This window comes from Pseudorca crassidens, chromosome 7 (assembly GCF_039906515.1).
Source record: "Pseudorca crassidens isolate mPseCra1 chromosome 7, mPseCra1.hap1, whole genome shotgun sequence".
In the NCBI taxonomy this organism is placed as follows: Eukaryota; Metazoa; Chordata; class Mammalia; order Artiodactyla; family Delphinidae; genus Pseudorca; species Pseudorca crassidens.
The window spans coordinates 7114454-7141624 of record NC_090302.1 but is presented as its reverse complement, the minus strand read 5'-3'; the positions used below and the strand labels follow the sequence as shown (position 1 = coordinate 7141624).

The window sequence follows — 27171 nt, the reverse complement described above, 5'->3', positions numbered from 1 at the left end:
AGGACATCTCTGGAGGTGTCAGTGAGTTACTAGATGGGAAAGTCGAATGGCTTCTTTTTAGATCCCTCCTGTCTTGCCCCCAGAACCGTGTCCCCTGGAGGGAGGGTCAGCAGATGAAGAGCCACCCCAGGGTGGTCTCCATTGTGTGAAAATAAATGCTCTCCCTCCTCTTCCTTCTGTGGGCAGTCAGAGCAGGGAGCCAGGACTGCTCGCTGTGGCAGCCTGGCTCCAACCAAGATGCTGCCTCTGGGCACCTGGCCACCGAGATGCCGCCTAATCTGCTGCCACCACTTTGTGTCTCTTATGTTATCAGGAAGCAGAAAACTTGGTGGCCACAGTGGTCCCCACCCATCTGGCAGCTGCTGTGCCCGAGGTGGCTGTTTACCTGAAGGAGTCAGTAGGGAACTCCACGCGCATCGACTACGGCACAGGTACCCGTTACCGTGGGCGGCGCCTTTTTGGCTTCGCAGTGGCCCTTTCTCGGGTTGCCTCCTCTTTGCTCTGGGTTGTGTTGGTGGGGTGAGGGAGCCAGCTGGGGTGCAGCGCGGCAGGTGCAGGGACGCCTGCTGCTCTGGCGTGGTCCACCAGGGGGAGCTGGTGCCACATGCATGGTGGCTGTAAGCGCAGCGCTGACTTCTGTTGCTTGTAAAGAGGGCCTCGCTGTGCGCTCATTGTCATCACCAAACTAATAATTTGTTGAGCACTTAGTGTATCCCAAGACAACCGCTTACGGAAGCCTTGAGAACTGAAAGACCCTGGTAGCCTCTGGCAGCGCTGTGGCGCATTGCTGTTAGCCACTCGGTGCCCTTCAGAGGGAGCGCTGTGGGCATCTTAACAGGGAAGGGGGGCGTCCTTTATCTAGGTCAGGCGTGGCCGAGGAGGCTCGCTGCTTTGATAGGCCCGCCTTCCTTTTCCTTTCCACGCTGAAGCAGGCGAATGCAAGAGCTGCTGCTCTCTCGGGCCCTTCCCTTGCCTCTGGAGGAGCCCCGGCCCCAGGGGCAGGCCTGGAGAAGGGCCCCCTGGGACCTGGGTCATGGGAAAGTTCTGTCATCTGCTCCCCTGATGCTGAGGAACAGGCTTATTATCGAGTGAGACTTTTAGGGGCGGCGCTTTGACTGAGGCCAGCCGACCAGGAAGACCTGGAGGTGGGGAGTGGCCAGGTCAGCAGGGGCTGGGTTTTTCCTCCACTCTCAGATGCTCTTAGCTGTGCAAGGGTGATGACTGCCCCTGCGTGATGGTGGCCTGGACTCTGGCTGGTCATGGTCAAAAACTGTGCAGGTGAAAGTAACAGCTCATAAGCTTTCCAGGCCCTTGGAGGGACCCTTATTCTGCAGAAATAGGACAGGAAGCCACTGAAATATTCTCTCCTCCCCTCCCTCCAGATATGTTTATTACGACACCATGAACCATGGGATTCGGCCCAGAGTCCAGCTGGCGGTTTCTGTAGCGCTGGCCATTTCTATTTGACATGACTGGGAAGGAAGGGGGGTGCCCTTTGACCCTGCAGTGTGGCCATGCTTCGAAGCCCTCAGTGGCTCCTTTTCCCTGTGGCTGTGAATGCCTGTCTGATCTTCAGCCCCATTGCATTACACTCTCTCCCTTGCTCGCTGCTTTAGCCAGACTGGCCTTCCTAGGGTTCTTCAAACATATCACGGTGGTGGTTTTTTTTTTTTTTTGGCCTCAGGGCCTTTCCATGTGCTGTTTCTCCTGGCTAGAGTGCCCTTCTTGCTCCCCTCACGCCGTGTGCCTTGCCAGCTCTTACTCATCTTTCAAATTAAATATTATTTCTGAAGGGAAGCCTTCCTGAACCCTAATGTCAGGATCCCCCTGTGATATCCTCCAATTATCACCCTATCCTTCTCCTTCAGAGGTAGGTTCATAGAAGTGATTGTATATTTAATGTCTGTCATCCTGATAGGTCATAAACTATCAAACAAGGGCAGGGACTTCTGGCCTCTGTCCCTCTAGTGCCTGACATGGGCGGTGATGGCCACCTGCAGTAGGTGCTGCGTAAATAGGGCAGAACTGATGAGTGAGTTAAACCCCCAGAATGAGATGTGAATGCCTATTGAAGCGTCACCAGCCTGGGCCTTTTCAGGAGTAGGATTATAGTACTAGTGGTTCTTTAAAGAACCTAGTTCTTCCTGGATGGGGAAGAGGCCCCGTCACCTCCATGTTCACCTCCGTCCTTAGAGGGGAAGTTAGCAGTGATTTGGACTCTGGTGGGACCAAGAACAGTCCCACGCCTTCTGGAAGACTGTCAACCTCGGCTGTGTTTTCTCCCCCAGGACATGAAGCTGCTTTTGCTGCTTTCCTCTGCTGTCTCTGCAAGATAGGGGTGCTGCGAGTGGACGACCAAATAGCCATTGTCTTCAAGGTGTTCAATCGGTGAGTGAGCCCAGCGGGAGGGGCGGCGGCCGGGGGAGGAGCAGCCGGGTCTCTTTCCTCCTTGTTACCATCAGACTGGGGACGGGGTGCTAGAGGGGGCTCCGGAGGGGCCGTTGCTTCTCTTGTCCTGTCCTAATCAAGCTGTGACTGTGAACAGGGTGTACAGGACTCCTCCTTCTGACAGGTTCAAGTAAAAATAAGTGAAGGGAATGTTACGTAACGACCGCTAATGCTTCTGTGGCATTTATCGCGTAGAGGTAACTTCTAGGCGCTTTACATACAACTCTTTTTATTCTCACCAAGACGCTCATTTCCATTTTATAGATGAGGAAACTGAGGCATAGAGAAATCAGGTCCTTTCACTGAGGTCACAGCCAGCTGAACCCAAGCAGTCAGGCTCTGACGTGCTCCCCTCACCACCCAGACCACCTCCCGGCACGTGGGTGTGTCTCCGTCACCATAGGGCGCTGACACATGTGTTCAGGGCCCCACTCTGGTGCTGCTGATGCCGCAGCTCCAAGGGCAGTTCCCGAAGGGATCTAGGGGATGATCTCCTTGGACTCCCATCAGCTTTCCTATGGGCAACCCGAAGCAAGAGAAGCTGTGGCTCCTGCCCAGGCTCTCAAGTTGTCAGGAGGTGATGGCACTAACCTCCTTTCCCAGTTGGTGTTTTGCCCCTTTGCTGGGCCAAAAGAGGCTGAGTGTGAGGGAAGAAAATGAAGTTCCATAATTTTGAGTGTATCAGCTGATGCGTAACACAGGCATGCAGGGTTTCGTTGAAAAGGAGATCTGTTACACTCTCAGGTGGTTATTTCCGGCCTCCTTTGCTCCCATTGGCCGAAGGGTTGAGACTGTCTTTCTGCTTTTTGCCACCTCCCCTCCCTTCCCTGCCCTCCTGTGCAGGTACCTTGAGGTTATGCGGAAGCTCCAGAAGACGTACAGGATGGAGCCGGCCGGCAGCCAGGGCGTGTGGGGCCTGGATGACTTCCAGTTTCTGCCCTTCATCTGGGGCAGTTCGCAGCTGATAGGTACTGAGGTGCCCTGGCCCTCCTCCCTCCCCTCCTGCCCAGGGCACACAGTGGCAGCTCGGAAAGCAGGCATTAGACCGGCTGTTGACGGAGGCTGCTTGCCGCCGACCTTCTGCTGCGGCTGGCGTGCAGGCTGGGGAGGCTGAGGCACATGATGGAAAGCGACGGGCTGGGGCGAGGGCACCTGGCGCGTAATGGACCGGTGTGAGATGCGCCCCGGCTCCTGGCGGCAGCTGCGGGGTTTTATGTTGAAAATGAGGGGTTCTTTTGACTCAGTGACCAGCGTCATCCGCTGTTATTATCGAGCCGTGCGCAGGGGGGGCCCATCGAGGAGCTGCTGCTCGCTCCGGGCCCGCTCTGGGGGTTCCTCCCACTTTCCCACGGGCGAGCCAGAGTGGGTGAAGGGTCCACGTCTGTTTCCACGTAGGATTAACTGCCTAACGGAGTAACATTAATAAACGACCCTTTGTTGAGTACTTCCCTGCGCCAGGCACTGCTCTCTGTGCTTCAGGCAGATCACGCAAGCACCCTGGGAAGGCTCTTTGCCGGCAAACCGCTGAGCGGCACTCACCCGTGCAGGCGCCGTGCCGAGTGCTTCACGGTGCTCCTGACGTTCAGGTGGCACCCCACAGCCCCACTGCACGGGTGAGGCAACTGGGTGGCATGGCTGGAAAGCAGCAGGGCCGGAGCTTATTACACAGAGTACAGACCTGCACAGGGCCATCGATGGCTCCAGCGAGGTCAGGCGTTGAGGGCGGTGGGCAGGACCGCAGCCGTGCGGTGGGTGCAGGTGGCACCGGGCTGCGGTGCCCCGCCGGCGCGAACGCCTGCTTCTAAACCCCGGGGCTCTTTGCTGTTTCCAGACCACCCGTGTCTGGAGCCCAGGCACTTTGTCGATGAGAAGGCCGTGAACGAGTGCCACAAGGACTACATGTTCCTGGAGTGCGTCCTGTTTATCACCGAGGTGAGCGGAAGGGCTGAGGGAGGGGCCCGCGGCAGCCTCCAGGCCAAAAGGGGCTGAGGCTGGTGGCTTTGGACACAGGAGCCGGAGCTGCCGTCTGAAGATGGCAGGGCCAAGCCCTGAAGTGGGTTGTTGAGAAGGAAGCCCAGCCAGGCCTCTCTGAAAGGTTAAGCCACCTTCTGACTGTCCAGGCTCTCTTCCTCTAAATCAGTACTCTGGGGTTTCTACTGGAGCCGACGGATTAAGACCTGGTCATTAGGTGGACTTGGTGGCCGACGCAGCAGGTCTGAAGGGTGGGGGCCACAGGGTCTGCAGAGCTGTGTGCGTGTGGACGTGTGCGACAAAGCCATTGCAAGAGTTGGAGAGACTGGAGTGGAAGGCGGGACAGATCCCTGCTGAAGGGACACGCCTTAGCTGGACCTGGGCCAAGGGAGGTGCTGGAAGTGCAAGTGAGCAGGCCTGGACCCCCAGCCCACCCAGCGGGGGTCGTTTAACTGGGTGTCGTTGTCCTGCTAAAGTAGGGCCTCCTGCCAGTGCAGCCTTGGACCGCTTCCTCAGGGTCACCTGGGGAGCTTGTGAAAATGCACGTTCTTGGGCCCCACCTCAGCTTTCTGAATCAGAATCTTGGGGGACGAGCGCTAGGAACCTGAATTTAAACACATATGCCGGGTGATCAGGCATGAAAGTTGGGGACCCACTGCGCTCGGGCCTCTCTTTCAGGAGGTGTGGGGACCTTTCATCCTCCCTGCCTGGTACCCACCCCGCAGGCTCCCAGAGGGCACCCTGGCTCTGCCGCCTGGAGAGGGTCTCGCCCCCGTTCTCCTTCCTGACGCCCGCAGGCATTCCTGCTGGCCCGGTGATGTCCCTCGCACACCCGTGGGTGCCCCTGCCTGTGCGGGCTTCTCTCTTGGCTGCCCGTTCTGAGCCCCCTGAAGAGGGGGAGACGCCTGGCCAAGCAGCCATAGCTCCAGACTCTCCTGGTCAGCAGTCGGCTCAGGCCTGCGCCCAACTGCAGAGGCCAGAGGGGAATGCCGCGTTTCTCCAAGTCAGCAAATGAAGGCCGTCCTGACAGCTGGGATCTGCTGCTTTCAGCACTGTAGGCAGCCCAAGGTCGGAAGGACTCCGGGGCAGCCTGGCTCGCTGCCTTGAGAACCAGTCACATGCTGCTCTCTCCAGAGTAGAACGGGAGGGTGTGCGGAGCTGGGGAGACCCCAGGAGGAGCTGGGTGAGGAGAAGGGGTGGCCTCGCCCGCTCCTGGGGGTAAGAGGCTAAGCCCTTCCGGCTGGCCAAGCCCCTGGGTCCCTGTCAGTAACTAACAAGGAGGAACGCCAGGCTGGGCCTCAGGGAGTATGGGAATTGACTCCAGCTTAAAACTTTGTTTCCTTGTTTGTTTGTTCGATTATGCTGGTGTGAAAACCCCAAAGCTTTGCTCCAGTCTGGGACCCAGGTCCTCTGCTAGAGGGAATCCTACAGTGGCCACTAGGTGGCACTAAAGACACATTGAACTCGGACGTTTTGGTAACAGTTGAGGGAGAGGCAAGAACTGGCAGGAGGCCGGCAGGCCCTGGAGTTCCTTGGTGGTTCCACACGCCCTCTGCGAGGCCTGGTTTTCGCCCGGGGCCTCGGTGCTTGGGCCTGGTGGTGGACGTTGGCCGCTAGCAGGGGACGTGCCCCAGAGCTGAGTGACCGGCGAGAGCCCCTCTCACCCACTCGGCCAGCCTAGAGCAGGCTGGCGCAGCTCCTGACGGTGGCACACATTGTGCTAGTTCTCCGGAGTCTGGGCTCACCACCCGGACCAGGGTTTTCGCAGCCCCCAGTTGGTGGTGAGGGAGGCCCGAGGCCTGACGCTGGGACGTGGGGACCTGGCGGCCTGCGTGGAGCTCTGTGTGCTGTGGTCAGGAAGGGGGCGGTGTTGCCTCTGGAGACCCCAGGGATCACTAGAGCTGGTGCAGCTACGGGATTTAACAGACAAGAAGTTGGAAATGAGACCGTGCTTTTCCTCCCGCCGGGACCAGCCTGCGACCTGCCCCGGTGGCCCTGAGCGTCCCTAATGCGGGACCTCACCTTGCAGGGCTCCTGCCGCCTCAGGAAATGCAGCCCTGGCGCCTTTAAGAGCCCAGGGCAGGCAGGAAAAGAATTTCAGTTTCAATCTGGCTTCTAAATTTGGAGTTTTGGGAAGGGAGGGATCAGATTTCAGCTGGAAGGGAAGGAGCTGACAGGAAGGCGCTGTGCAGAGCCTCCCCCCACCCCACCCCCCTCAGTTACTGACAGAGGAACCATTTACAAAAGGCCGATTCTCTTGGGAGTGGAGAGGCAGGAACGCAGCGTCTGTGAGTAATTTCCTGCTCAATATGGCTGCTCTGACTCATGCGATCCCCCTGGGGTCACTGCGGGCCTGCAGCTCGCTCGCTGCTTCTCGCTCCTTCTCTTCTCCCTTTGTGGCTGGAATGAGCGAATGTTTTTTGTCTTCTTGACCCCATTCCCCCCTTATCTGCTTTCCTTTCCAGAGTTGCAGAGGCTCCTTCTGAAAGACCTGAGGAGACCTTGGGACCCTGAAGGCTGGGGCTGGGGGTGGGGGCAGCCCCCCTAAATAGCATCTCTGGCCTTTCCATGGAGGCGGCCCAGGCCACTGGGGCTCCGGAGCTCGCGCCTCCCCCGGCTCTGCCAGCGGGCCAGAGAGGCCTTTTGGGTTCCCCACCCCGTGCCCCTAGCGGGGGAGGCTGGCCCACAGGCAGAACCCCTGGTTTCCCCACGTCCCTGGGCCAGCCTTGGCCACGGAGCCCTCGCTGAGCAGACCCCTGGAGCTGCGGCTGTGACAGAGCCAGCAGGGTGCCTCCTGGGTGGTTCGCTCACGGGGCCTAGTCCAGAGTGAAACTGGTTCCCCAGCTCCAGTGATCCCTGAGCTTCTCAGGGCCTGGAAGTGTGCAGGAGAGGGCTAGAGCCTGGCGCTCCTCCCGTGGGGCCCAGAGCCTGGGGAAGGGGCGGGGCAGGGCGAGGGGAGGGCGGGGTGGAGCCTGACGGAGTGGGACTTTGGGAACAAAGCACCCTGAAGGCCAAGCCCCTGCAGGCTGGGGGCTCCTGACTGCCTTCCTGGAGGAGGGAGCCTTACAGAGAGAAGGGGAAAGATTCTGGGTGAAGGGACTGGCCCAGGAGAAGCCCTGTGGGGACCATGGGCCATGGCCTCACTGCTCGAACCCCGGGGGTTGAGACAGGCTTTGGGGGGACTTGGGCCAGGGGAGGGAGATGGCAAGGGTAGAATGGCATCTTTTTCGACGTAGATCTTACAGTTTTGTGAGAGTTGCCTTGCTGCAGGAGTGAGAGGCCTGCGAGAGCGGGTCCCCAGGCGAGGCCGCAGCTGAAGGGTGGGGGGTTTGTGTTCCTGGGACCTCATGCTTATGGTGCCCAGTATGGAGACCCATCCCTCCTCTCTGGAACAGCTCTCCACCAGCCCCGCCTCCACACACAGCCTCTTCTGGAACCTTCCACCTCCTCAAGGTCCAAGTCTGCTTTCTTGCCAGCTCAGCCTCTTTGCCTTTGAAACTCTTTCTTCTGAAACCTGGGGCTGCGGGTGCTGAGACCCGTTCCCCCAGCATCATCAGTGTTGCTTCAAAGCCCGGGAGGGGACTGTGTGGCGGGGGACTGTGAACGGCTTGTTAGCAAACACAGACACGCTGGCCTTGTGCTGCTCGCGGGGTGCACTCAGGTACACGAGCTCTTCCTCGTCTCAGCGCGGTGGTTTCTGATATCGTGGGGGCTCCACTGGGCTTGCCGCAGAATTCCTTCCAAGAGGAGGGACTGGGAACAGAGCCGTCGCTGCCGTTGCCCTCCCTTCCCCACTCCCCTGCCAGGTCAGGCTGGCTTTCTAAACAGACCTTCCTCCCGCATCTGTTGCAGGTACCCTGTGGCTCATGTCTGCCCCCTCTTTTCCTTCTCCTTCCGCCTGCCATGCAGAGGGCAGTCAGATGCCTGGGTTTGGTCTGGGCCCTCCCCCAAACCGACCCCTCCCTCAGCTCTTCCAGCTCTGCCTGTGGCAGGCCAAGAGGGACCCTGTCCTGGCCCTTGTGTGTGTGTGTGTCCACGGATATGTACGGGCCTGCAACTTGCGCGTGTGTGTACGTATGTATGCTCCCACAACCTTGCTGCAGGGGAGCAGGGGTTGGGCTCCCGGGCGACCCATCTCTCCAGCTTGTGGACTCTTTTTTTTTCCAGATGAAGACAGGCCCCTTTGCAGAGCACTCCAACCAGCTGTGGAACATCAGTGCCGTCCCCTCCTGGTCCAAAGTGAACCAGGGTCTCATCCGCATGTATAAGGCCGAGGTGAGTGGGGACTGGCCTGCACGCTGGGTCCTGGGCTGCTTCGCCCTCATCCCCACCCCGCTGTTTTGCTCTGAATCCAGTTCTGAGTTGCCAGCCAGCCCCTCTGACGCTTGAGGCCTCAGCATCTCTTGTCTGTGGGATGGGCAGTCAGAAAAGCACTGGACTGAGGCCCAGCTCTGCCCTGTGACTGAGCCATGGCCCCGCTGCTCGGGGGTCTCTGTTCCCACTTGTCAGATGGCTGGAGGCCCTTCTCAGCTCTGTCTCCTGTGGGGACACGAAAATGAAAACAGGCCTGGGAAAGGGTTTTATCCTTCGGAGGCATCATCCGAAGTGATGTCTCTCCAACTTTGGTGGGTCTGATCGCCGGGCAGGTGGGAGGCCGGGAGCTGGCATTTTTAATAACCACTTGAGGTGGTCCTCGCTGCTCTCCAGGCAGAGAGGCAGGGGGAGGTCTGGGTTTCCAGAGCTCCCCGCGCTGGGAGGCGGCTGCCCCCTCTCCTGCCCTTCTCTGCTCACCTCTTTGGCACCCTTTTCCCAGCCAAGGAGGTGGCTTCTTTTCTGGCAAGTAGGGAGGAGACATTTCTTCCCACCCCGTGCTTTCCTCTGGCTCCTTGCACATCTTATGCAGACCAATCCTGGAACTGCTTGACCTTGGCCAGGGGAGGGCCTGGGCGTGAAGTCCCTCACCTGGAGGAGTGGGTCCCAAAGTCCCCTCTTTTCACCCTCAGGCTGGTGGTCTCAGGTGTTGCCCTGCAGGTGCGCCTCTCTTGACCCTTGGTCATTCCTCTCCTGGGGACGGGGGGTTCTTCGGGTGGCCTCCTTACACCCAGAGCTCACTCAGACCCATCAACAGAGGCAGAGGAGCAGGGAGGGCAGGCTGTAGGGGGTTGGGTGCGTTTGGTAGTACCAGCGCTTCCAGTGGGCCTGGATCCCTCTGCGTGGCCCTGAAGGGGTTAAAGGCTCTGGAACTGACCGTGCCTGGCCTTCTCTCTCCCTTCCGCCCCCTCCGCCTCCGGTCCCCTTCCTCTGGACTTCACATCCTGTGTTTAGGTTCCAGCCCACATACCTCTCTAATCTGAGAGGAGCCTTTGCTGGGGCTGTGCAGGCTCCTTCCGGCCGCAGCCCGGCCCTCCACGCTGGCCCTCCTGCTGGGGAGCACCTGGGGTCCTGCCCTCTGCGTGTTCTGTTGTTCTTGACACCCCTGCCCGCCCCAGTCCCACAGTGGGTGCTGAAGGGGACTCCCTGCTGGCCACGCCCCCCCCCCAAGGCGGGACTCTTTGGTAAGATCCGTCCTTTCTGCAGGCTCTTACTCGAGTGACTAAACTTAGCTTGACCTGGGCCCCTAAGGGCAGAGGAGACCCTGCCTCCTTTCCCTACCTGCCCTGTCCAAAGGCAAAAGAACTCTGGCTGACAGGTTGAGGGAGGAGCAGATTAAGATTAGAGGCGGTGATGGGGCCACACAGACGAAACGGTCCGTGGTGTAACGGTTGTCAGTATCTCTCTCGATGTTGAGCCCAAGGAGGTCAGCTACTGAAAAGTGCCCACAGCTCAGGACCAGACGAGGGAGCACGAGCAGATAACCCAGCGCCCTTCCTGAGACCCGGAAATTCCAGCCCTGGGCGCACGCAGCCTGCCGGGCGCTGCGTGGCGGCCACACGGCTTTGTAGGACAGCGCTGGAACTCACTGCCTTTAGTGTAAGGACACCAAGCCTCTGTGACGTGCGACACTCGTTGGCAAGTTGCTAGCAGGTTGCCCTTAGTCTTTGGTCCCTGTGAGTCCTGTGGTCACATGCTCTTTGCTCAGGGGAAAGCAAGGCAAGGACTTGCTTCTCCAGACCCGTTCTTGGTCCTTGCGGAAGACCTTTGAGGCTCACCATTCTTGAAGTCCAGATGGGGGTTAGCAAAGGCCAGAGCCCCTGGCCAGAGATGGCTGCTGGAGGGGAGCGGGTCCCCTGAGCTGCCACAGAGGCCTGACCGGGCCTGGCATCGGGATCTGGGACCAGCTGCCTGCATCTCCAAACTGCCTGTCAGTTCAGCCTTTCTGAACTGAAGAACCAGATGCTTTCCGGGACCCTTGGGGGGGGTGGGGTCTGTCTTTCCTGAGGGCTGTCACTGTGCTGGGGCTCCCTTCAGAAGGGCCTGTCAGGACCTGGGGAGCCCCTTCTTCCCCTGAGTCGCCGGGACCTGGGAGGGCCTCCAGCTGGAAGGTCTGCACATGGGCAGGCGGAAGCTGTTGCTCTGCCCAGGACACGGGGAGCGCAGGGGAACCGGTCACTGGAGAAAGGCCTGGCCAGAGGCTCCCTCTGCTGTGACCCTGGAGCCCCCGACTTCCTTTGCCCCAAGCAGCCTTTTGCCTTTAGCCCAGCTCCTCGCCCCCCGCCCTGCCCCAGGCCTTGGGGAAGCTTGTTCTGGGTCCCTGAGGGCAGAGTGGAGAGAACCTCTGCCCCTGGGCCCTCCCCCTAGGCCTCTTGCCTTCGCAGTTTCTCAGGCCTGAAAGCTAGAAGGAGGTTGACCTTTGACCCTTTCTGGAATTCCAGGACCCTGGGGGGGCTCCCCTTTGACAAACTCCCACCACTTCCTCCATGACGTAAGCACAATGGAAGCTGCCTTTTCTGGATCTGCTGCTCTTCCCTCCCCCCCCCGCCCCCCGCCGACCCCCAGCTGCCTGCTCCCCACTTTCTGTGCCCCAGGCCCAGGAGCCTGGCTGGCCTGGAGCTCTGCTCCCACACAGACAGAGCTTGGTTCCCCATCCTTCCACCGTAGATTTCCCTTCCTTCAGGCCTTGTGGCCCACCCCCCACTCTGACACGCATGTGTGCGCGCGCGCGCGCGCGCACACACACACACACACACACACACACACACACACACACACACACACACACAGAGAGCTGGGCAGAGACCTCCTCACCTCTGCGGCTGGTTGTTGAGGTGAGGGAACCTGGGCCAGCGCTGGCGTGCCTTTATTTCTCTGAGTTAGTTGGAGGAGAGCACGGTCACAGGATGGAACTCTCACCCTCTCGGAGGCCATAAGTCTTGCTGCACCCCAGCCAGGAGGTGCACATGCTGCCTGTTTCTGTGGCCAGAGGTCTGAGAGGAGGCAGATCCTTCTTCACACGTGCGGGGCTGCTGCCTGTGTGGTGGGCAGGCATGGCAGGGTTGGTGCGGGGGGCTGGGAGCCGGGGGCCCGTCACCTTCCCGGTGCTGTGCGTTGTGGGCCTGGGCTCCGGCTGCCTGTGGGCCAGGCCAGCTTCTTGGTCGGTCCTGCTGCTCTCTGTCTCCCCTCCTCTGCCAGAGCCCTGGGGCCGAGGCCCTGGCTGGGCTGGGTTCAGGGAGCAGCGCCATCCTCTGCTCAGCCATCCCCCTGCAGCGCTCTTGTGCTCTGCCCCACGCACAGGGCTGCTGGGAATTGCCCTGGGGGTGGGGAGGCTGTCAGCTGCTTCTTATTGTCTCACTCGGAAGTGCCAAGATGCCTTTTTCAGTCCAGAGAACTGAACATTGGGAAAATGGGCCTTGGACCCTTCTCGGGCCTGGGTCCCAGTATCCCCACACCTCTTCTCCAGGGCTGGGAGAACCCCCATGATCTGGAGGGTTCTTTTCACCTCTGGTCCCCAACTTGTCCCTCTGGGCCAAGTGATGTCACGGCTGCCTCTCTTCTTGGCGGCCGCCTTGTGGGGTTAGGCTGCCTTCTCTCCCTCCCCCCTCCCTCGGTCCCTCTCACTCGCTCTCATTCTCGTTATTTGGTGGACCTGACCTGATTGTCGTGGAGTGCGGGGTCTTTGGATGGGAGGGGGTGATCAGGAATGGGTCGGAAGCTCTGCCCTTCGCCAAAGGCCTGGCTGCTTCCTGGGCCCTGGGTGGGCACCTGCTGGAGCTGCGCTGCTCCGGGCCTCCGGAGTCGTCCAGGGGTCCCTCGGAGGCGGCCCTCACCTCTCTTGTCTGCTCCCTCCTCCTCGCAGTGCCTGGAGAAGTTCCCCGTGATCCAGCACTTCAAGTTCGGGAGCCTGCTGCCCATCCATCCGGTCACGTCGTGCTAGTGCCCGCCCTCCCCCACCCCGGCTGTGGCCCCCTCCCCACCCCCTCCCTGTGTTCTTTCTGTTTGATGAGAGGCTGTTTACTGGGGTGGGTGGTGAGCGTGGGCTTGAGGGAGGTTCAGGGCATAAGGCTGAACGACCCAAGGTGGGAGAAGTGACCAAAGTGTGGCCAGTTTCCTGACTTGCCCTGTGGCGGACGGGCAAGGAGAGAGGGGCGGGTGCAGGGTCCCTGGGCCCCCTCTCCTCCCTGTTCAGTCCCATTTGAGAGCAGGCTGTCCGGGCCACTGTGGGGAGGGAGGTGTGTGCAGTTGCCCTTGCTTTCCCTTGCCAGGTTGTCTTTCTAGGGGTTGGAGCAGCTGTTCCCCACGCCGGGGGTCAACTTCCCGAGCCCTGTTTGGGTGGGTGTCTGGGTGTCCTGAGGGCTGGACGCTGAGGCTGGCGGCCAGCCTGGGGGTGGGGGGGGGGAAGCCTTGGCTGTTCTGGCCGGTGACCCTCCCAGCTCGTCCTCACGCCTGCCCGCTGGGCCCGTGGGCACCTGTGTCCAGTGCCTCATCCTTGCTTTTCTGCTCTTTGGCTCTTGCTTCAAGGGTGGCCTCTGGAGGGCGCCGGCAGGGCTAGCTCACCGGCGGATTGGGTGAGGCCTGCCTTTCCAGAGCTCTCCCTGGCTGGGAGGGGGTGGCAGAAGCTCTGAAGGAAGGGGGGTGGGCTCGGGGCCAGTGTGGCCGCGGGGAACCTGGGCTCACCCTCACGCCCCTCGCTGCTGCTGCTTCCCTCTAGCTGGGCGGTGGGTGAGTGCGCCGCAGGAGGGCTCCGAAAACAGCAGCCCACTCCCTTCGCCCTCCCACCGCCCGGGACTCTGCCTGCTGGAGTTCCAGAATGGGCTCCGACGACCAGCAGGGGCTGGGCCGGGCAGGCCCACCTGGGGGGTGAGGGGGTGCTGGGAGCTGCAGGCCAGTTCCAGAATGTTCTTCTGCGGGGGGCGCTGCTCCCAGGCCTGGGTCTCGCAGACTCTTCCCTGCCCAAGCCCAGGTCGGCCCGTCTCCACCGCCCCCTCCCCGTATCTGGGTCCACACAGCCTTTGGGAAGGGGGAGCACCGGAGAAGCACAATTCAGGGGCTTGGCCTTCAGGTCTAGGCCGACGGCCTGGGCAGAGGCTGGGACACGAGCTGCAGGAGTCACAGCAATAGTTTTCCTAGGAAAGGCTCGGTCCCTCCCTCCCTCCCTCCCTCCCTCCCTCCCAGGGTCCAGACCGCAGCTTCCTGGCCCCTCCTTCCCTGTGCCCCCTGGGCCCCAGCCCTTGGCGCCTTCATTGCTCTTCAGATTAAAGCCTCTCTTTACACCTGTCACCTGTGTGTGTCTTTTCATGCCACATGAGTGTTCCTTCTCCACGGGACCGTTTGTCCCCCATCAAGTCCCCTTCCCTTGGGCCACGGAATCTGGGGCTTGAGCTGGTCCAGCTGGGGTCTGGGTTGCCTAGGCGGTTCCGAAGTGGAGACCCGGGTTCAAATCCCGGTTGTCTCCACCCTCAGCTGCAGGGTCTTAGGTAAGTTCCTGAATCTCTCTGAACCTCAGCTTCCTCATCTCTAAAATGGGGATACTCACAGGGCGCTTGCCAGGAGAAAATGAGGGGTGTGAAGTCCTCAGCGCAGGGCCTGCCCGTAGCAAACGCTCCGCGGTCGCTGCGGCTGTTTCCTGATCAAGGCAGCCTTTCTGAACCCCTGGGTCAGCCCCGAACTGGCCTGGGGAGCCATTGGACTGGGCCTGGCTGTGAACCGCGCCCCTGCAGTTTTTAAGGGGGTGCTCTGTGCTCGCTCTCCTCCATGCCTCATGTCCCTGTCCTGCTGGAGTTGGGAGTCTCTGTGGGGCTGCAGTGCCTGAGACTTGGCTTCTGTCTTCAGACGAGCCTCCTCTGAGAACAAGAGCCCTTGGCCTCTCTGCCAGCCTCGGAGGGGAGGCCTTGCACAGGGCACAGAGAGCCTGCTGGCCAGGAGCCAGGCCGACGTGAGTTCAACCCAAAGCCCGCTGCGTGGTAGCTAGGAGACCCTGAGAGTTGACTTCATGTCTGAGCCTCAGCTTCCTGATCTGAAAAATGGGCATAATAGTACTTAGATCACGGATTTTGAGATTCATTCATTTCACAAACAGTGGCTACATATTTCTCATTCTAGTGTTGGGGACAGTAAATCCCCGAATACCAGAATGTTAGGTAGTGGCATGTTCCTACAAAGGAAATGAGAGCAGTTAATTAGAGAGGGTCAGCGGGGGAGTTTGCCTGAGCTACAAGGGTCAGGAAAGACATGAGCTGAGACCCCACCGAGGAGGAAGGGCCACGGGGAGAGCTGCAGGCCAGGGCAGGGGGCGGTGGGGGGGGGGGAGGGCTGGGAGGCAGGGCGGGGGAGGCCAGGCTCGGGGGTGGGTGGTGGGGTGGGTGGGGGTGGGGTGGGCGGGGGCCCTGGTGGGGGGCCCCTCGTGAGCTCTGCTGAGGGGTTTGAGGTCCAGGCTGGGAGCTGTCTGGGAAGCTGCCGGGGGTGGGGGGGCGGGGGTTGCACAGGAGAAGGGCCCGGGGTGGGTGGGTGGAGGCGGCCCCACCTGCGAGGCTGGTGGCCTAGGTGAGGGTTCGGCGTGGAGGTGGTGAGCAGTGGTCTGCTTTAGGCTGTGTTCAGCGTGTGGCCGCCCGGAGGAAGGAGGAGCGGGAGATGAGTAGCCAAGGGCAGCCCCAGGTCCTGGCACGTGTGGCTGGATGCCGCTTCCTGAGGCGGGGCTGCGTGGGGAGGGGATTTGCCGCTGGGCCTGGGGATGCTGTTAGCTGCAAGCGGGCGTGTGGGGTGGGCAGCTGGGCACGAGGCAGCCGGGCTGCTGCAGTGGACGAGGGGCTGGGCAGCAAGTGATGGGCCCAGGCTCCCCGCTCACAGGGCGGTGGGAGGTGAAGGAGAGAAGGGACTGACTCTGGGCACGGCAGCAGGGGAGCCTGCGGGGCAGTGCCGTGAGGGGCCCTGGAGGTGGTGTCGACATGCTGGACGTGTGACTAAGGACAGAGGCAGGGCCCTGGGTCTTTGTGTCCTTGCGAAGGGCTGCTCCAGTTGGGTGGGAGCGCGGGAGTGGGCTCGTGAGGGAGCGGGGACGGAACACGGAGGGGCAGGTGAGCCTGGCGCCCGCGGTGGCTTGGTGAGGGGCTTGTGGGAGCACAGAGGCCCTTCATCCGAGCCCCCCCGCCCGGAAGCAGGAGTGTGGAGCTGGGCGGCGTACTTGCTCCTTACCGGCCGTTAGCAGTTTTGTTGCGAAGGGAGCAGAGACTGGGAGGGTGGGCAGGGGCTCAAGGTCAGGGAAGCCTTCGTTGCAGGCTGCCGTGTCCGCCCTCCGCTGGGGGCGACCCGGGAGAGGTGAGAGGGCGGCGATGCCGGCCTGAGGGGAGCATTGATGCAAGCGGGCCTTGGAGAAGGCGCCAGGCTGGTGGTCCTTCCTCACGGAGGGAAGGCAGACCCTTGGCATCCATCAGGCGGATTGTACTGGATTTAGTTCTGCAGGGAATTGCGAGGCGAGGCCATCAGCTGCCGTGGGGTGGGGAAGGCAGAATGTGGGCAAGGGCTTCGGGGGGGGGGTGGGAAGGCCACGCAGGACCTGGGAGATGGAACGCGGCGATGGTTCGTGCCGCCGGCCCACCTGCGCTCTGTGAAGGATGGCTGCGCTGCTCTCACCCCCCGAGGGCCAGCGGGTCCCAGGGAAATCTGAGGGTGGGGCTGGCCCCCAGAGCTGGAGGGGCGGGGGTGCCGGCTTCCCGCCATCCTGGGCCGGAGAGGCCCCAGGGAACAAGTTGAACTCCAGCTGTGTTCCTTTCTGGCTCAAAGGGGCTGAGGCCAAGCCATGCTCAGGGGAGGTGAGAGCAAAGGGGCTTTCTTCTAGGAGGAAAAGTCCAGGCAGGAGCTGGATTGGAAGGAGAACAAAGGTGAAGGCTTCTTGTGCCCCAGACTCATACCCAAGTCGGGTGACAGGTTTTCCATGTATGCTCCATACAAGGGAATGTGGAGGTGAAAAGGTCAGAGTCCTGCTTTCAAGGAACTTCTGACTTAGTGGGAGGAGTAAGATACCCAGTGGGCCAGCCGCGGAGCAAGGGGTGTGAGGGACTCTGGGGGAGCTGGGGGAAAGCTCTGTGGAGAAGGTGACGTTCTAGCAGGGCCTGGAATATGGGCACAGAGGGAGGGCATTGTGGCGGGGGTGTGCTGTGAGCGGAGGTGCCGATGTTGGGCCACAACAGGCAGCGCTGGAGGGCTGGCGGGCCGGCCAGAAGGGCTCTGGGCCGCCTCTGTGAGACCCCCAGAGCCCTCTCCACAGCCCCGAGACAGGCTGCACAGCTGCATCCCGTTATCTGCGAATGTGTGTGTTTAATGGCTTTTCTCCCCTAGAAGACGAACCACAGGAGGACAGGGACCAGCTCACTGCTAGATCCCAGTGGCAGCAGAGACTGGCACACAGCAGGCAGCGGTAAACATCGAAGAAGTGACCAGGGAGGGTGTTTAACCAGCCTCTGTGTGTGGCGGGGGGGGGGGGGGGGGGGAGAGATGGAGAGAGTGGGAGAGAGAGAGGGAGAGAGAGGGAGGGGAGAGAGAGAGAGAGAGGGAGAGAGAGAGAAGCAGAGAGAAGGAGAGAGAGACAGGGAGAGAGGGAGAGAGGGAGAGAGAGAGAGGGAGAGAGAGGGAGAGGGGAGAGAGAGAGGGAGAGAGAGGGAGAGAGAGGGAGAGAGGGGAGAGAGGGAGAGAGAGGGAGAGAGAGGGAGAGAGGGGAGAGAGGGAGAGGGAGAGAGATGGAGAGAGAGGGAGAGAGGGAGAGAGGGGGAGGGGGGGAGAGAGAGAGAGGGAGGGGGAGAAAGATGGAGAGAGAGAGAGAGGGAGGGGGGGAGAGAGAGAGGGAGAGAGGGAGAGAGATGGAGAGAGGGAGAGATGGAGAGAGAGGGAGAGAGATGGAGAGAGAGAGGGAGGGGGGAGAGAGATGGAGAGAGGGAGGGAGAGAGAGGGAGAGGGGGAGAGAGGGAGAAAGAGAGGGAGGGAGAGAGGGAGAGAGATGGAGAGGGAGAGGGATGGAGAGAGAGAGGGAGAGAGGGAGAGGGAGAGAGAGGGAGGGAGAGAGAGGAAGAGAGAGATGGAGAGAAAGGGAGAGAGAGGGAGGGAGAGAGGGAGAGAGATGGAGAGAGAGAGGGAGGGAGAGAGAGGAAGAGAGAGATGGAGAGAAAGAGGGAGAGAGAGGGAGGGAGAGGGAGGGAGGGAGAGAGAGGAAGAGAGAGATGGAGAGAAAGAGGGAGAGAGAGAGGGAGAGAGAGGGAGAGAGAGGAAGAGAGAGATGGAGAGAAAGGGAGAGAGAGGGAGGGAGAGAGGGAGAGAGATGGAGAGAGAGAGGGAGGGAGAGAGAGGAAGAGAGAGATGGAGAGAAAGAGGGAGAGAGAGGGAGGGAGAGGGAGGGAGGGAGAGAGAGGAAGAGAGAGATGGAGAGAAAGAGGGAGAGAGAGAGGGAGAGAGAGGGAGGGAGATGGAGAGAGAGGGAGAGAGATAGAGAGGGAGGGGGCGAGAGAGGGAGAGAAATGTAGAGAGTGGGAGAGAGAGAGGGAGAGAGAGAGAGGGAGAGAGATGTAGAGAGTGGGAGAGAGGGAGAGAGATGTAGAGAGTGGGAGAGAGAGAGATGTAGAGAGTGGGACAGAGAGAGGGAGAGACAGAGAGAGGGAGAGACAGAGAGAGAGGGGGGGGAGAGAGAGAGCGAGGGAGAGATGTAGAATGTGGGAGAGAGAGAGGGAGAGAAAGGGAGAGAGATGTAGAGAGGGAGAGAGAGAGTGAGAGAGAGAGGGAGAGAGATGTAGAGAGTGGGACAGAGAGAGAGGGAGAGACAGAGCGAGGGAGAGAGAGAGCGAGGGAGAGACGTAGAGAGTGGGAGAGAGAGAGGGGGAGAGAAAGGGAGAGAGATGTAGAGAGTGGAAGATAGAGAGGGAGAGAGAGTGGGAGAGAGAGGGAGAGAGATGTAGAGAGTGGGGGAGAGAGAGAGAGGGAGAGAGAGGGAGAGATGTAGAGAGTGGGAGAGAGAGGGAGAGAGAGAAAGGGAGAGAGATGTAGAGAGTGGGAGATAGGGAGAGAGAGAGTTAGAGAGGGAGAGAGGGAGAGAGATGTAGAGAGTGGGAGAGAGAGAGAGGGAGAGAGAGCGAGGGAGAGATGTAGAGAGTGGGAGAAAGAGATGGAGAGAGGGAGAGAGATGTAGAGAGTGGGAGAGAGGGAGAGAGGGAGAGGGAGAGAGAGACGGAGAGAGTGGGAGAGAGATGTAGAGAGTGGGAGAGAGAGGGAGAGAGGGAGAGAGATGTAGAGAGTGGGAGAGAGGAAGAGAAATGTAGAGAGAGGGAGTTAAAGAGGGAGTTAGAGGGAGAGAGAGAGAGAGATGGAGAGAGTGGGAGAGAGAGAGAGGGAGAGATGTAGAGAGTGGGAGAGAGAAAGAGGGGAGAGAGGGAGAGAGAGAGAGCGAGAGAGTGGGAGAGAGAGGGAGAGAGAGAGGGAGAGAGATGTAGAGAGTGGGAGAAAGAGAGATGGAGAGAGAGGGAGAGAGCTGTAGAGAGTGGGAGAGAGAGGGAGAGAGAGAGCAGGAGAGAGAGAGGGAGGGAGAGAGGGAGAGAGATGTAGAGAGAGGGAGAGAGAGCGAGAGAGTGGGAGAGAGAGAGGGAGAGAGCTGTAGAGAGAGAGAGGGAGAGAGATGGAGAGAGTGGGAGAGAGAGAATGAGGGAGAGAGAGATGTTGAGAGTGGGAGAGAGAGAGACGAAGAGAGATGTCGAGAGTGGGAGAGAGAGAGGGAGAGAGATGTACAGAGTGGGAGAGAGGGAGAGAGAGAGAGAGAGAGGGAGAGAGTGGGAGAGAGAGAGGGAGAGAGAGGGAGAGAGAGAGAGGGAGAGAGATGTAGAGAGTGGGAGAGAGAGGGAGAGAGAGAGAGAGGGAGAGAGATGTAGAGAGTGGGAGAGAGAGAGAGGGAGAGGGAGGGAGAGAGGGAGAGAGAGAGAGACAGGGATAGAGAGGGAGAGGGAGAGAGAGGGAATGAGGGATAGAGAGGGAGAGGGAGAGGGAGAGAGAGAGGGGGGGAGTGATGGAGAGGGAAATAGGGAGAGAGGGAGAGAGGTTCAGAGAACGCCAGGCTGCTCAGTTGTGATTTTGGACTCAAGACAGTTTTGGTGCTGAGTGGAACCTGGTGCCGGTGCCTCGGCGCAGGTAGGAGATGTTAAAGGACCTGTGAAGGGTAGAGAGAGGCCTTGGGCTGGAAAGAGGAAGATTGGGGTGGCATTTGGTGCCAAGGGAGAGTGTGGGGTTCTTGATGGCCCTGGGGACACCGTCTGTGCCCAGGAGGACCCCAAGGGAAGGAACACATCTGGGTGGGAAGGGGCGCTGAGTTTGAAGAGCTCTGTTGGGTGGACATGTTAGACCTGGCTGATGGGAGGCTGGCAGGGCTGCTGAGACCCAGTCCCCGGAGGGGAGGGGAGCCCGGGCTGCAGGGATGTCCAGGACTACCCGCCCCCACAGTCCGTGCTCGCCCCCACCGCCAATGCTCCAGCCTCAGGCGGCCTTCCCACCCCGTGCAGACGCTCTGGGCCACTGAATAGTTAGGATTTGGCCCCTTCCCCAGAACCCTTTTCCCCACTGGGAGCCCCTGGCCCCTCTCCAGGGCTCAGCTGAGGCCTCCCGTCCTCTGAGAGCCCTCACCTGGCGCCCTAGACCAGGGCAGGTATCCTGGATGTGCTTGTGTGGCTGCCCGCCTGTCCGTGCTCTGAGTCTGGGGACTATGTGTGTCTGTGCAGCTGCTCCAAGACCTTTGGGGAGAATGGGGGGGCAGCCGTCTAGTTGGAAGACGGGGTGGTGGGGAGAATGGGGGGCAGCCGTCTAGTTGGAAGACGGGGTGGTGGGGAGAATGGGGGGCAGCCGTCTAGTTGGAAGATGGGGTGGTGGGGAGAATGGGGGGCAGCCGTCTAGTTGGAAGACGGGGTGGTAGGGGGCTGCTTGCTCTGCAGACACAGCTTCTCTTTACTTGGGGTTCCTTGGTGGGGGCTGAGGCCCTCCCCACATCGGTCAGCGCCCCCTGTCACTGTTCCCTGCCACGTGCCTCTGGTCTCCCCGCTATCCCTCCCAGGGTGCCGGAGGAGACTATCTGTGAATGGCTGTGATGGAGTTAGGGGCCCTGCCCAGGAGAATCGGGAGGGAGGAGAGGAGGCTGGCTGGGCACCCAGCCTGGAGGCAGGGAGACGCTGCTCTGGCGGAGGGGGTGCTCACCGTGTCCACTGCTGTTCTGAGGCCAGCTGGCCAGCACAGGAGCTGGGTGTGCGGGGGACCTCCGAGAGGGCAGTTCTGAGGGCATGGGGACCGAGGCAGAGGTGCAGTGGGCTGCGCTGGGGAACCTGAGTGCAGCTGCAGGCTGAGGACCAGAGCCACGGGGGAAGGGGGTGCTGGAGAAGCTGGCTTGCGCTGGTTCATTCAACCAGCAAACATCACTGGAGCCCGCTCTGCTCCAAGCCCTGTGCCAGGTGCTGGGGTGCTACAGTGGGCAAGACAGACAACTCTCCCCGCTTCCCAGCGCTCCTCCTGGAGGCTGTTCCAGCATGACTTCTCCCTACGGAACGCTGGACATACCCTATGTGTCCAGCAGTGGGGGATTGTTGGAGACCGGATGGAGCAAGCATACATTGGGCCATCAGATGATGTGCTTATCCATTTATTCTTTTTTTTTTTTTTTTAAGATTTTGGGGATAGGAGTTTATTAATTAATTAATTAATTTTTGCTGCATCGGATCTTCGTTTCTGTGCGAGGGCTATCTCTCGTTGTGGCAAGTGGGGGCCACTCTTCATCGCGGTGCGCGGGCCTCTCACTATCTCAGCCTCTCTTGTTGTGGAGCACAGGCCCCAGACGCGCAGGCTCAGTAGTTGTGGCTCACGGGCCTAGTTGCTCCGCGGCATGTGGGATCCTCCCAGACCAGGGCTCGAACCCGTGTCCCCTTCATTGGCAGGCTGATTCTTAACCACTGCGCCACCAGGGAAGCCCCATTTATTCTTTTGGAAGATGCTTATGACCAGTTATGAAGCAGGGAAGGCAGCTATAACAACTATGGGTAAAGTACAGCCCCTTTTTGTAAGAAATCGAAAATCTACATTTTTGATCGCTCCGTCTCTCTGTTTGTCCATCTACATGGACGGAGGAGCAGAAGGCTGTTTCTCTAGATAGTAATGTGCTTATCCCTGGGTGGTGGGGATGTGAGGGTTTTGGGGAAATCCGTATTGCTTTTTCTGCCTCCAAAAGATGGTTATGAAAATGTTAAACATTACTGAACCACAAAAGAAAAAGAAAAGGATTGTGGGTAAGTTTTAACTTTGCTTTTTGTTTTTCACATTTGATTTTTAAATCTTTCTATAGTGTCCAGATATCATTTTTTAAAATTAAAAAAAATTTCCCCCTAAAGAGCATTGGAGTCCGGTGTACCTCTGGCAGAGAGGCAGGAGGGAGAGAAGCGGGAGGGGAGACTTGCTTAGATATACCAGGAGGCGGGAGGTGACTTCTAGCAGTCTTCCTGCGAGGGAGGAGGACAGGTAGGCTTCGGGGAGTAGAGCTCCTGGGGGACCTGTGGTGAGGCCTCCTGCAGGCTGGACCCAGCGAGGTAGCTGGGATTCCTCTCAGAGCCTTTGGATGTGGAAAGTTGAGGTGAGTCAGTGGCTCCTTGGTGGGCACCTGCAGTATCCCAGCAGACATGGGTTGGGTCCAGAAACCAATCCCGGAGGTGAGGTGCACTTTCTCCTGCCTGTGACCTGGATTGGCGGTGGAGGTGGTCATAGTTATAAACCAAGGGACGAATGGGATGAATGGTTCCATTTTTCTCCACACTTTCAATACTGCAGAGGCTGGTTTCCCGAGTCCCAACAAAGGGGCAGAGCGCCGAATCGCCGTCCTCCACCGAGCAGGGGCCGTTGAAGCCACCATGTCCAGCACCAGGGAAGCTGGGGACAGCACAAGGTCTCTAGCGAAAGGGATAGTGGAGAGGACCCGGGAACCAGGCAGGCCTGTGTGACCTTGGACAAGGGTCTTCACCTCTCTGAACCTCTCAGTTCTCTTATTTGTGCGTGTGGATGGCGGTCCAGAGCCAGGATGCTGAGGTAGGGCGTCAACAGTGCCTGGCACGAAGTCGGCTCCCCAGGCGTAGAAAGAAGCGGGAGGTGCATCCCCTCCCACAGGGCATCCAGCTGTGTCCCTGGCCGGTCTCAATCCGCTGCCACTGCTCCAGGACACTTGGCACCCTCTCCAGCTGGATTTTGGCTGACCTCTAGCCAGATCTCTTGCGTGTGGATACAGCCCTTTTCCCTCCTTATTTGCTTGGGACTAGATGGGGCTTTTCAGAAGGGACAGCGCGAAGGCAAGCAGAGTGCAGGCACTCCATCCCCAGATAACTAGAGTCCAGCCCTGGGAGGGGGGCCGCAGGTGGACCAGACTGCCCAGACCTCCACCTGCAGACATTCAGGATGGGCTGCTCCCTGAGCAGACCCTTCTGCACTGGATGGTACAAGAGGGCCTGCGGGGGGGCGATGGGCACCGTAGAGGATGGGAGGGGGGTGGGGAGTCTTCCCTGCGGGTGGAACCAGGGCCCCTGGCAGCGAGAACTCCTGGAAAGGCTCTGAGGTGCAGCTAGGGCGTGACTGTCCCACTGCTGGCTGCCGACTCCAGGCCTGACCTCCAGCCTGGAACACACTGGCCTGGTGAGTCCTCCTGGATGACCGAGCTCCTATAGGGGCTACTCCCGCCCCACTCTATCCACGTTCCTGGCCCCCCATTTCCTCATTTGCCACTGCTGCTCCAGGCCCCAGAAGCCACATGCACCCTGACCACTGGAGGTGTCCTCATGGACCCTGGAGCTGGTGGCTCCTGAGGTCAGCCTGTATGTCTGACCCTGGGTGAAAGTGCCTAAAAGCATGTCTCACCTCATCCTCAACGTGGGCCAACTATGTACCCATTTCTCAGAGGAGGAAACTGAGGCTCAGGTGGGTCAAGGCACTGGCTGGACAGGGGAGGTGTTGGGTCTCTTTCCTGTCAAAGCTCATGCTCCTCTAGCCTCTCCCCGGGGCCCGAACTGAAGCCTCAGGTGACCTGAGAGCCCTCCTCTTCCTGCTTTTCACAGCCCATCTCTCCAGGATTGGCCCTGTCTGAGAGGCATCTTCTCCCAGAGCCCCGTTTCTGGAGGCAGGGCTGGTTCACACAAAGACAAAGAAGCAGGATAGCAAGGCCGGTAATGACAATTCTGGCAGATAGCCATGTGTCAGCCTGCAAGATGTGCTTTACACGTGCCTTCGTGGAGTCCCCACAGCGAGCCAGGAAACTGGCGTCACTTTCACATTTTAGGGACAATGAAACTGGGGCTTGGAGGATTTTAGTGACGGCCCAAGGTTTCTAGCTCCTCCTGTGGAGTCAGGGCGGAACCAGGCTTCTCTGATATGGGTCCTATGTTGGTCAGCAGGACGAGACACTTCCAGCTGGGCAGGAGGAAGACGTCTCTACAGCAGTGGAAATTGCTTATGGCCCCGTGGCTCCTGGTTCTGCCCCCAGGCCCAGGCAGCCCCTCTCAGTGGACAGCACCCATCTGGCCCCCAATACAGGCATTAGCCTGTCTTTCTTCCATTCCCCGAATCCAGCCCATGAGCAGGTCTAACTGGGTCCATCCAATGTATTACCTGAATCTGTCCACTTCTCCCTGGACTGCCCTGCAGCCACCTTGGTCTCAGCCCCTGTCAGCTCTCATCAGACCCCTGAGGCAGCCTCCTCTCTGGTTTCCTGACTCCACTCTACCCCCTGAGCCCAGCTTCCATGCTGAGCCAATCAAAGGGGAGTCCCATCATATTCCACCAGTGGCTTCTCACTGCCAACAGAAAAGCCCACTGTATGATCTGACCCCTGTGACCCTTTCCACTCTCCTCCCACTTCCTGCGCTCCCTCCCTGGCTGTCTAAGGTGCCAAGCTCACTCCTGCCCTAGGAGTTCCCTCTCCTGGGAAGCTGCTGTTCCCTCTGCTTGGACTGCCTGGGCCCCAGGTTGAGCAGTGGCTCTGTCTGGTTGTTTAGGGCTCAGCTCAGACGCTGCCACCTCCCAGGGGCCCTCCCTGTTTTCTCTGAGTTGCAGAGGGAGCCTCAGCCACGCCAGCTGTTCTCCGTCCTGACGTAGGTCCTCTGTTCTAATTGCCTTCATGACACTCGTCACGATCTGAAATTTTGTTGTCTGTGGACTTGTTTGCCTGGTTCTCATTTTCTCTCTCAGTAGATTGTGAGCTTCCTGAGGGCAGGGAGCAGGTTCATGGTGGTCACCGCCGAATCTCCAGTGCCTGCAACAGTGGCTGCCCCAGAGTATGTAGGTGCCCAGTAATTCCTTGTTGAGCGAATGAATGAATAAAACGCCCCGTCCCTGGAGTTGTTCCAGAAAAAGCTGGACTGCATGTGCTGGACGGGAGCCTTGGGTGCCAAGTTGTCCTTCCCCTGGGTCCAGTGAAGAAGCTCTGCGGCCCCATGGAGGGTCAGGCTGGCAGGACAAGTTACCAGGGTCCCGAGATCTGAGGAGTCATGGTTCTGTGGTTCATTCAGAGAACAGCAGGGCAGCACTCTTGATGGGAGCAGGATAGACCATGTGAACCTGGGTAGGCTGGGTCTGTGGGAGATCCCCAAGGGTGGAGAGGCAGGGCAGCAAGGAGAGGGATGGAGCGGGAGTGGTCCTGCTTTGGATAACGTACAGATGCCCCCTGACATAGGAGGGGAAGGTCCAAGTGTTCATCCAGGCACTCGGGGCCCTCCCTGAAACAGGTGAGCCCCCTTACTGGCCTCCTTTCCGCATCTGAGGCCTCCCCCTCGGGTCTCCTCTGCTTCATTGATGGGGGCCAGCACTTATTCATACCATCTTTCCAGCACCTCCCTGACCCAGAGGAAGTGGGTCCATTCAGCCAACAGAAGTTTATGGAGTGGGGCTTCCCTGATGGCGCAGTGGTTGGGAATCTGCTTGCCAATGCAGGGAACACGGGTTCGAGCCCTGGTCCGGGAAGATCCCACATGCCACGGAGCAACTAAGCCCGTGTGCCACAACTACTGAGCCTGCGCTCCAGAGCCCGCGAGCCACAACCACTGAGACCGCGAGCCACAACTCCTGAAGCCTGGAGCCTGGAGCCGGTGCTCCGCAACAAGAGAAGCCACCCCAATGAGAAGCCTGCACACCACAACAAAGAATAGCCCCCGCTCGCCGCAACTAGAGAAAGCCTGTGCACAGCAACAAAGACCCAACGCAACCAAAAACAAATAAATAAAACAATTTAAAAAAAAAAAAGAGGGGCTTCCCTGGTGGCGCCGTGGTTGGGAGTCCGCCTGCCGATGCAGGGGACACGGGTTCGTGCCCCGGTCCGGGAAGATCCCACATGCCGCGGAGCGGCTGGGCCCGTGAGCCATGGCCGCTGAGCCTGCGCGTCCGGAGCCTGTGCTCCGCAGCGGGAGGGGCCGCAGCAGTGAGAGGCCCGCGTACCGCCAAAAAAAAAAAAAAAAAAAGAAGTTTATTGAGCACCTACTGTGTCCAGGAGCTGGGGGCAGAGCAGTAGGGTGATGACTTCCTGCCCTGTGTTTACAGTGTAGTGAGGAAGAGGGACAAATGGACAAATAAACCTAGAGTAAGACATCAGGCAGTGATAAAGGCTATGAAAAAAATAAGGGAGAATGCGATAGAGGGGTATTATCTTAGAGAGGTAGTCAGGGCGACATGTGAGCAAGGGTCAGCCACGGAAAGAGCTGTGAGAACATGCCCGCAGAGGGAATAGCACATGCTAAGCCCCTGAGGTGGGCACAGCCTTGGCAGGTAGGAGGACAAGGCGGAGGCTGGAGGGCACTGAGTGATGGGGAGGCGGGAGATGAGTGGAAAGGCAACCAGGCTGGGTGGTGCAGAGCCGTGTGGGCCGTAGAAGGACTGTACTTTGTTCCGAGCAGGCCAGCAGCCGTGGCGTGCTGGAGCCCCGCCAGCATCCTTGCGAGAGCTGGCTGTGCACGTCTCTTTCCCACTCTGTGCTCGGTGATATCACATTGGTAGCTTGGAATCGCCAAGGTGGGGAGTATTTGTACCACAGGGATCGGCAAGTTCTACGGATGAACTCTGCCCCCCGCCCCAACTGGTTTTAAACATTTACAGTACTGGGAAGTTTTGTTTTTGTTTTTTTTGGCCACACCACACGGCCTGCAGGATCTTAGTTCCCCGACCAGGGAGCGAACCCGTGCCCCCCGCAGTGGAAGCGTGGTCTTAACCACTGGACCGCCAGGGAAGTCCCACTACTGGGAAGCTTTGAGTTGGGGTGGGCTATGACCTGCCATAAACATTTTCAAATGTCAGAGGATGGGGAGAAGGCGAGTGGATGGTAGGAGAGTGAGAGCAACAGTAGGAAGCCTGGGG

At 59.6% G+C, this 27171-nt stretch overlaps 1 protein-coding gene across 2 annotated transcripts in view; it reads left to right on the top strand.

Moving 5' to 3' along the window:
• PTPA (protein phosphatase 2 phosphatase activator) overlaps positions 1 to 26017 on the top strand; it is a 40347-nt gene extending 14330 nt beyond the window's left edge. Inside the window, exons 5-10 of one of the 2 annotated variants that reach the window (XM_067743018.1) lie at positions 314 to 431; positions 2289 to 2388; positions 3292 to 3416; positions 4280 to 4380; positions 8587 to 8694; positions 25656 to 26017. In XM_067743018.1, the coding sequence (XP_067599119.1) occupies positions 314 to 431; positions 2289 to 2388; positions 3292 to 3416; positions 4280 to 4380; positions 8587 to 8694; positions 25656 to 25814 (711 nt within the window). In that variant the 3' untranslated portion in view covers positions 25815 to 26017. Of the gene's footprint in view, positions 1 to 313; positions 432 to 2288; positions 2389 to 3291; positions 3417 to 4279; positions 4381 to 8586; positions 8695 to 12652; positions 14074 to 25655 lie in introns of those variants that run through there. The other variant, XM_067743019.1, reaches the window with a different exon arrangement.
• The last annotated feature ends 1154 nt before the right edge of the window (positions 26018 to 27171 follow it).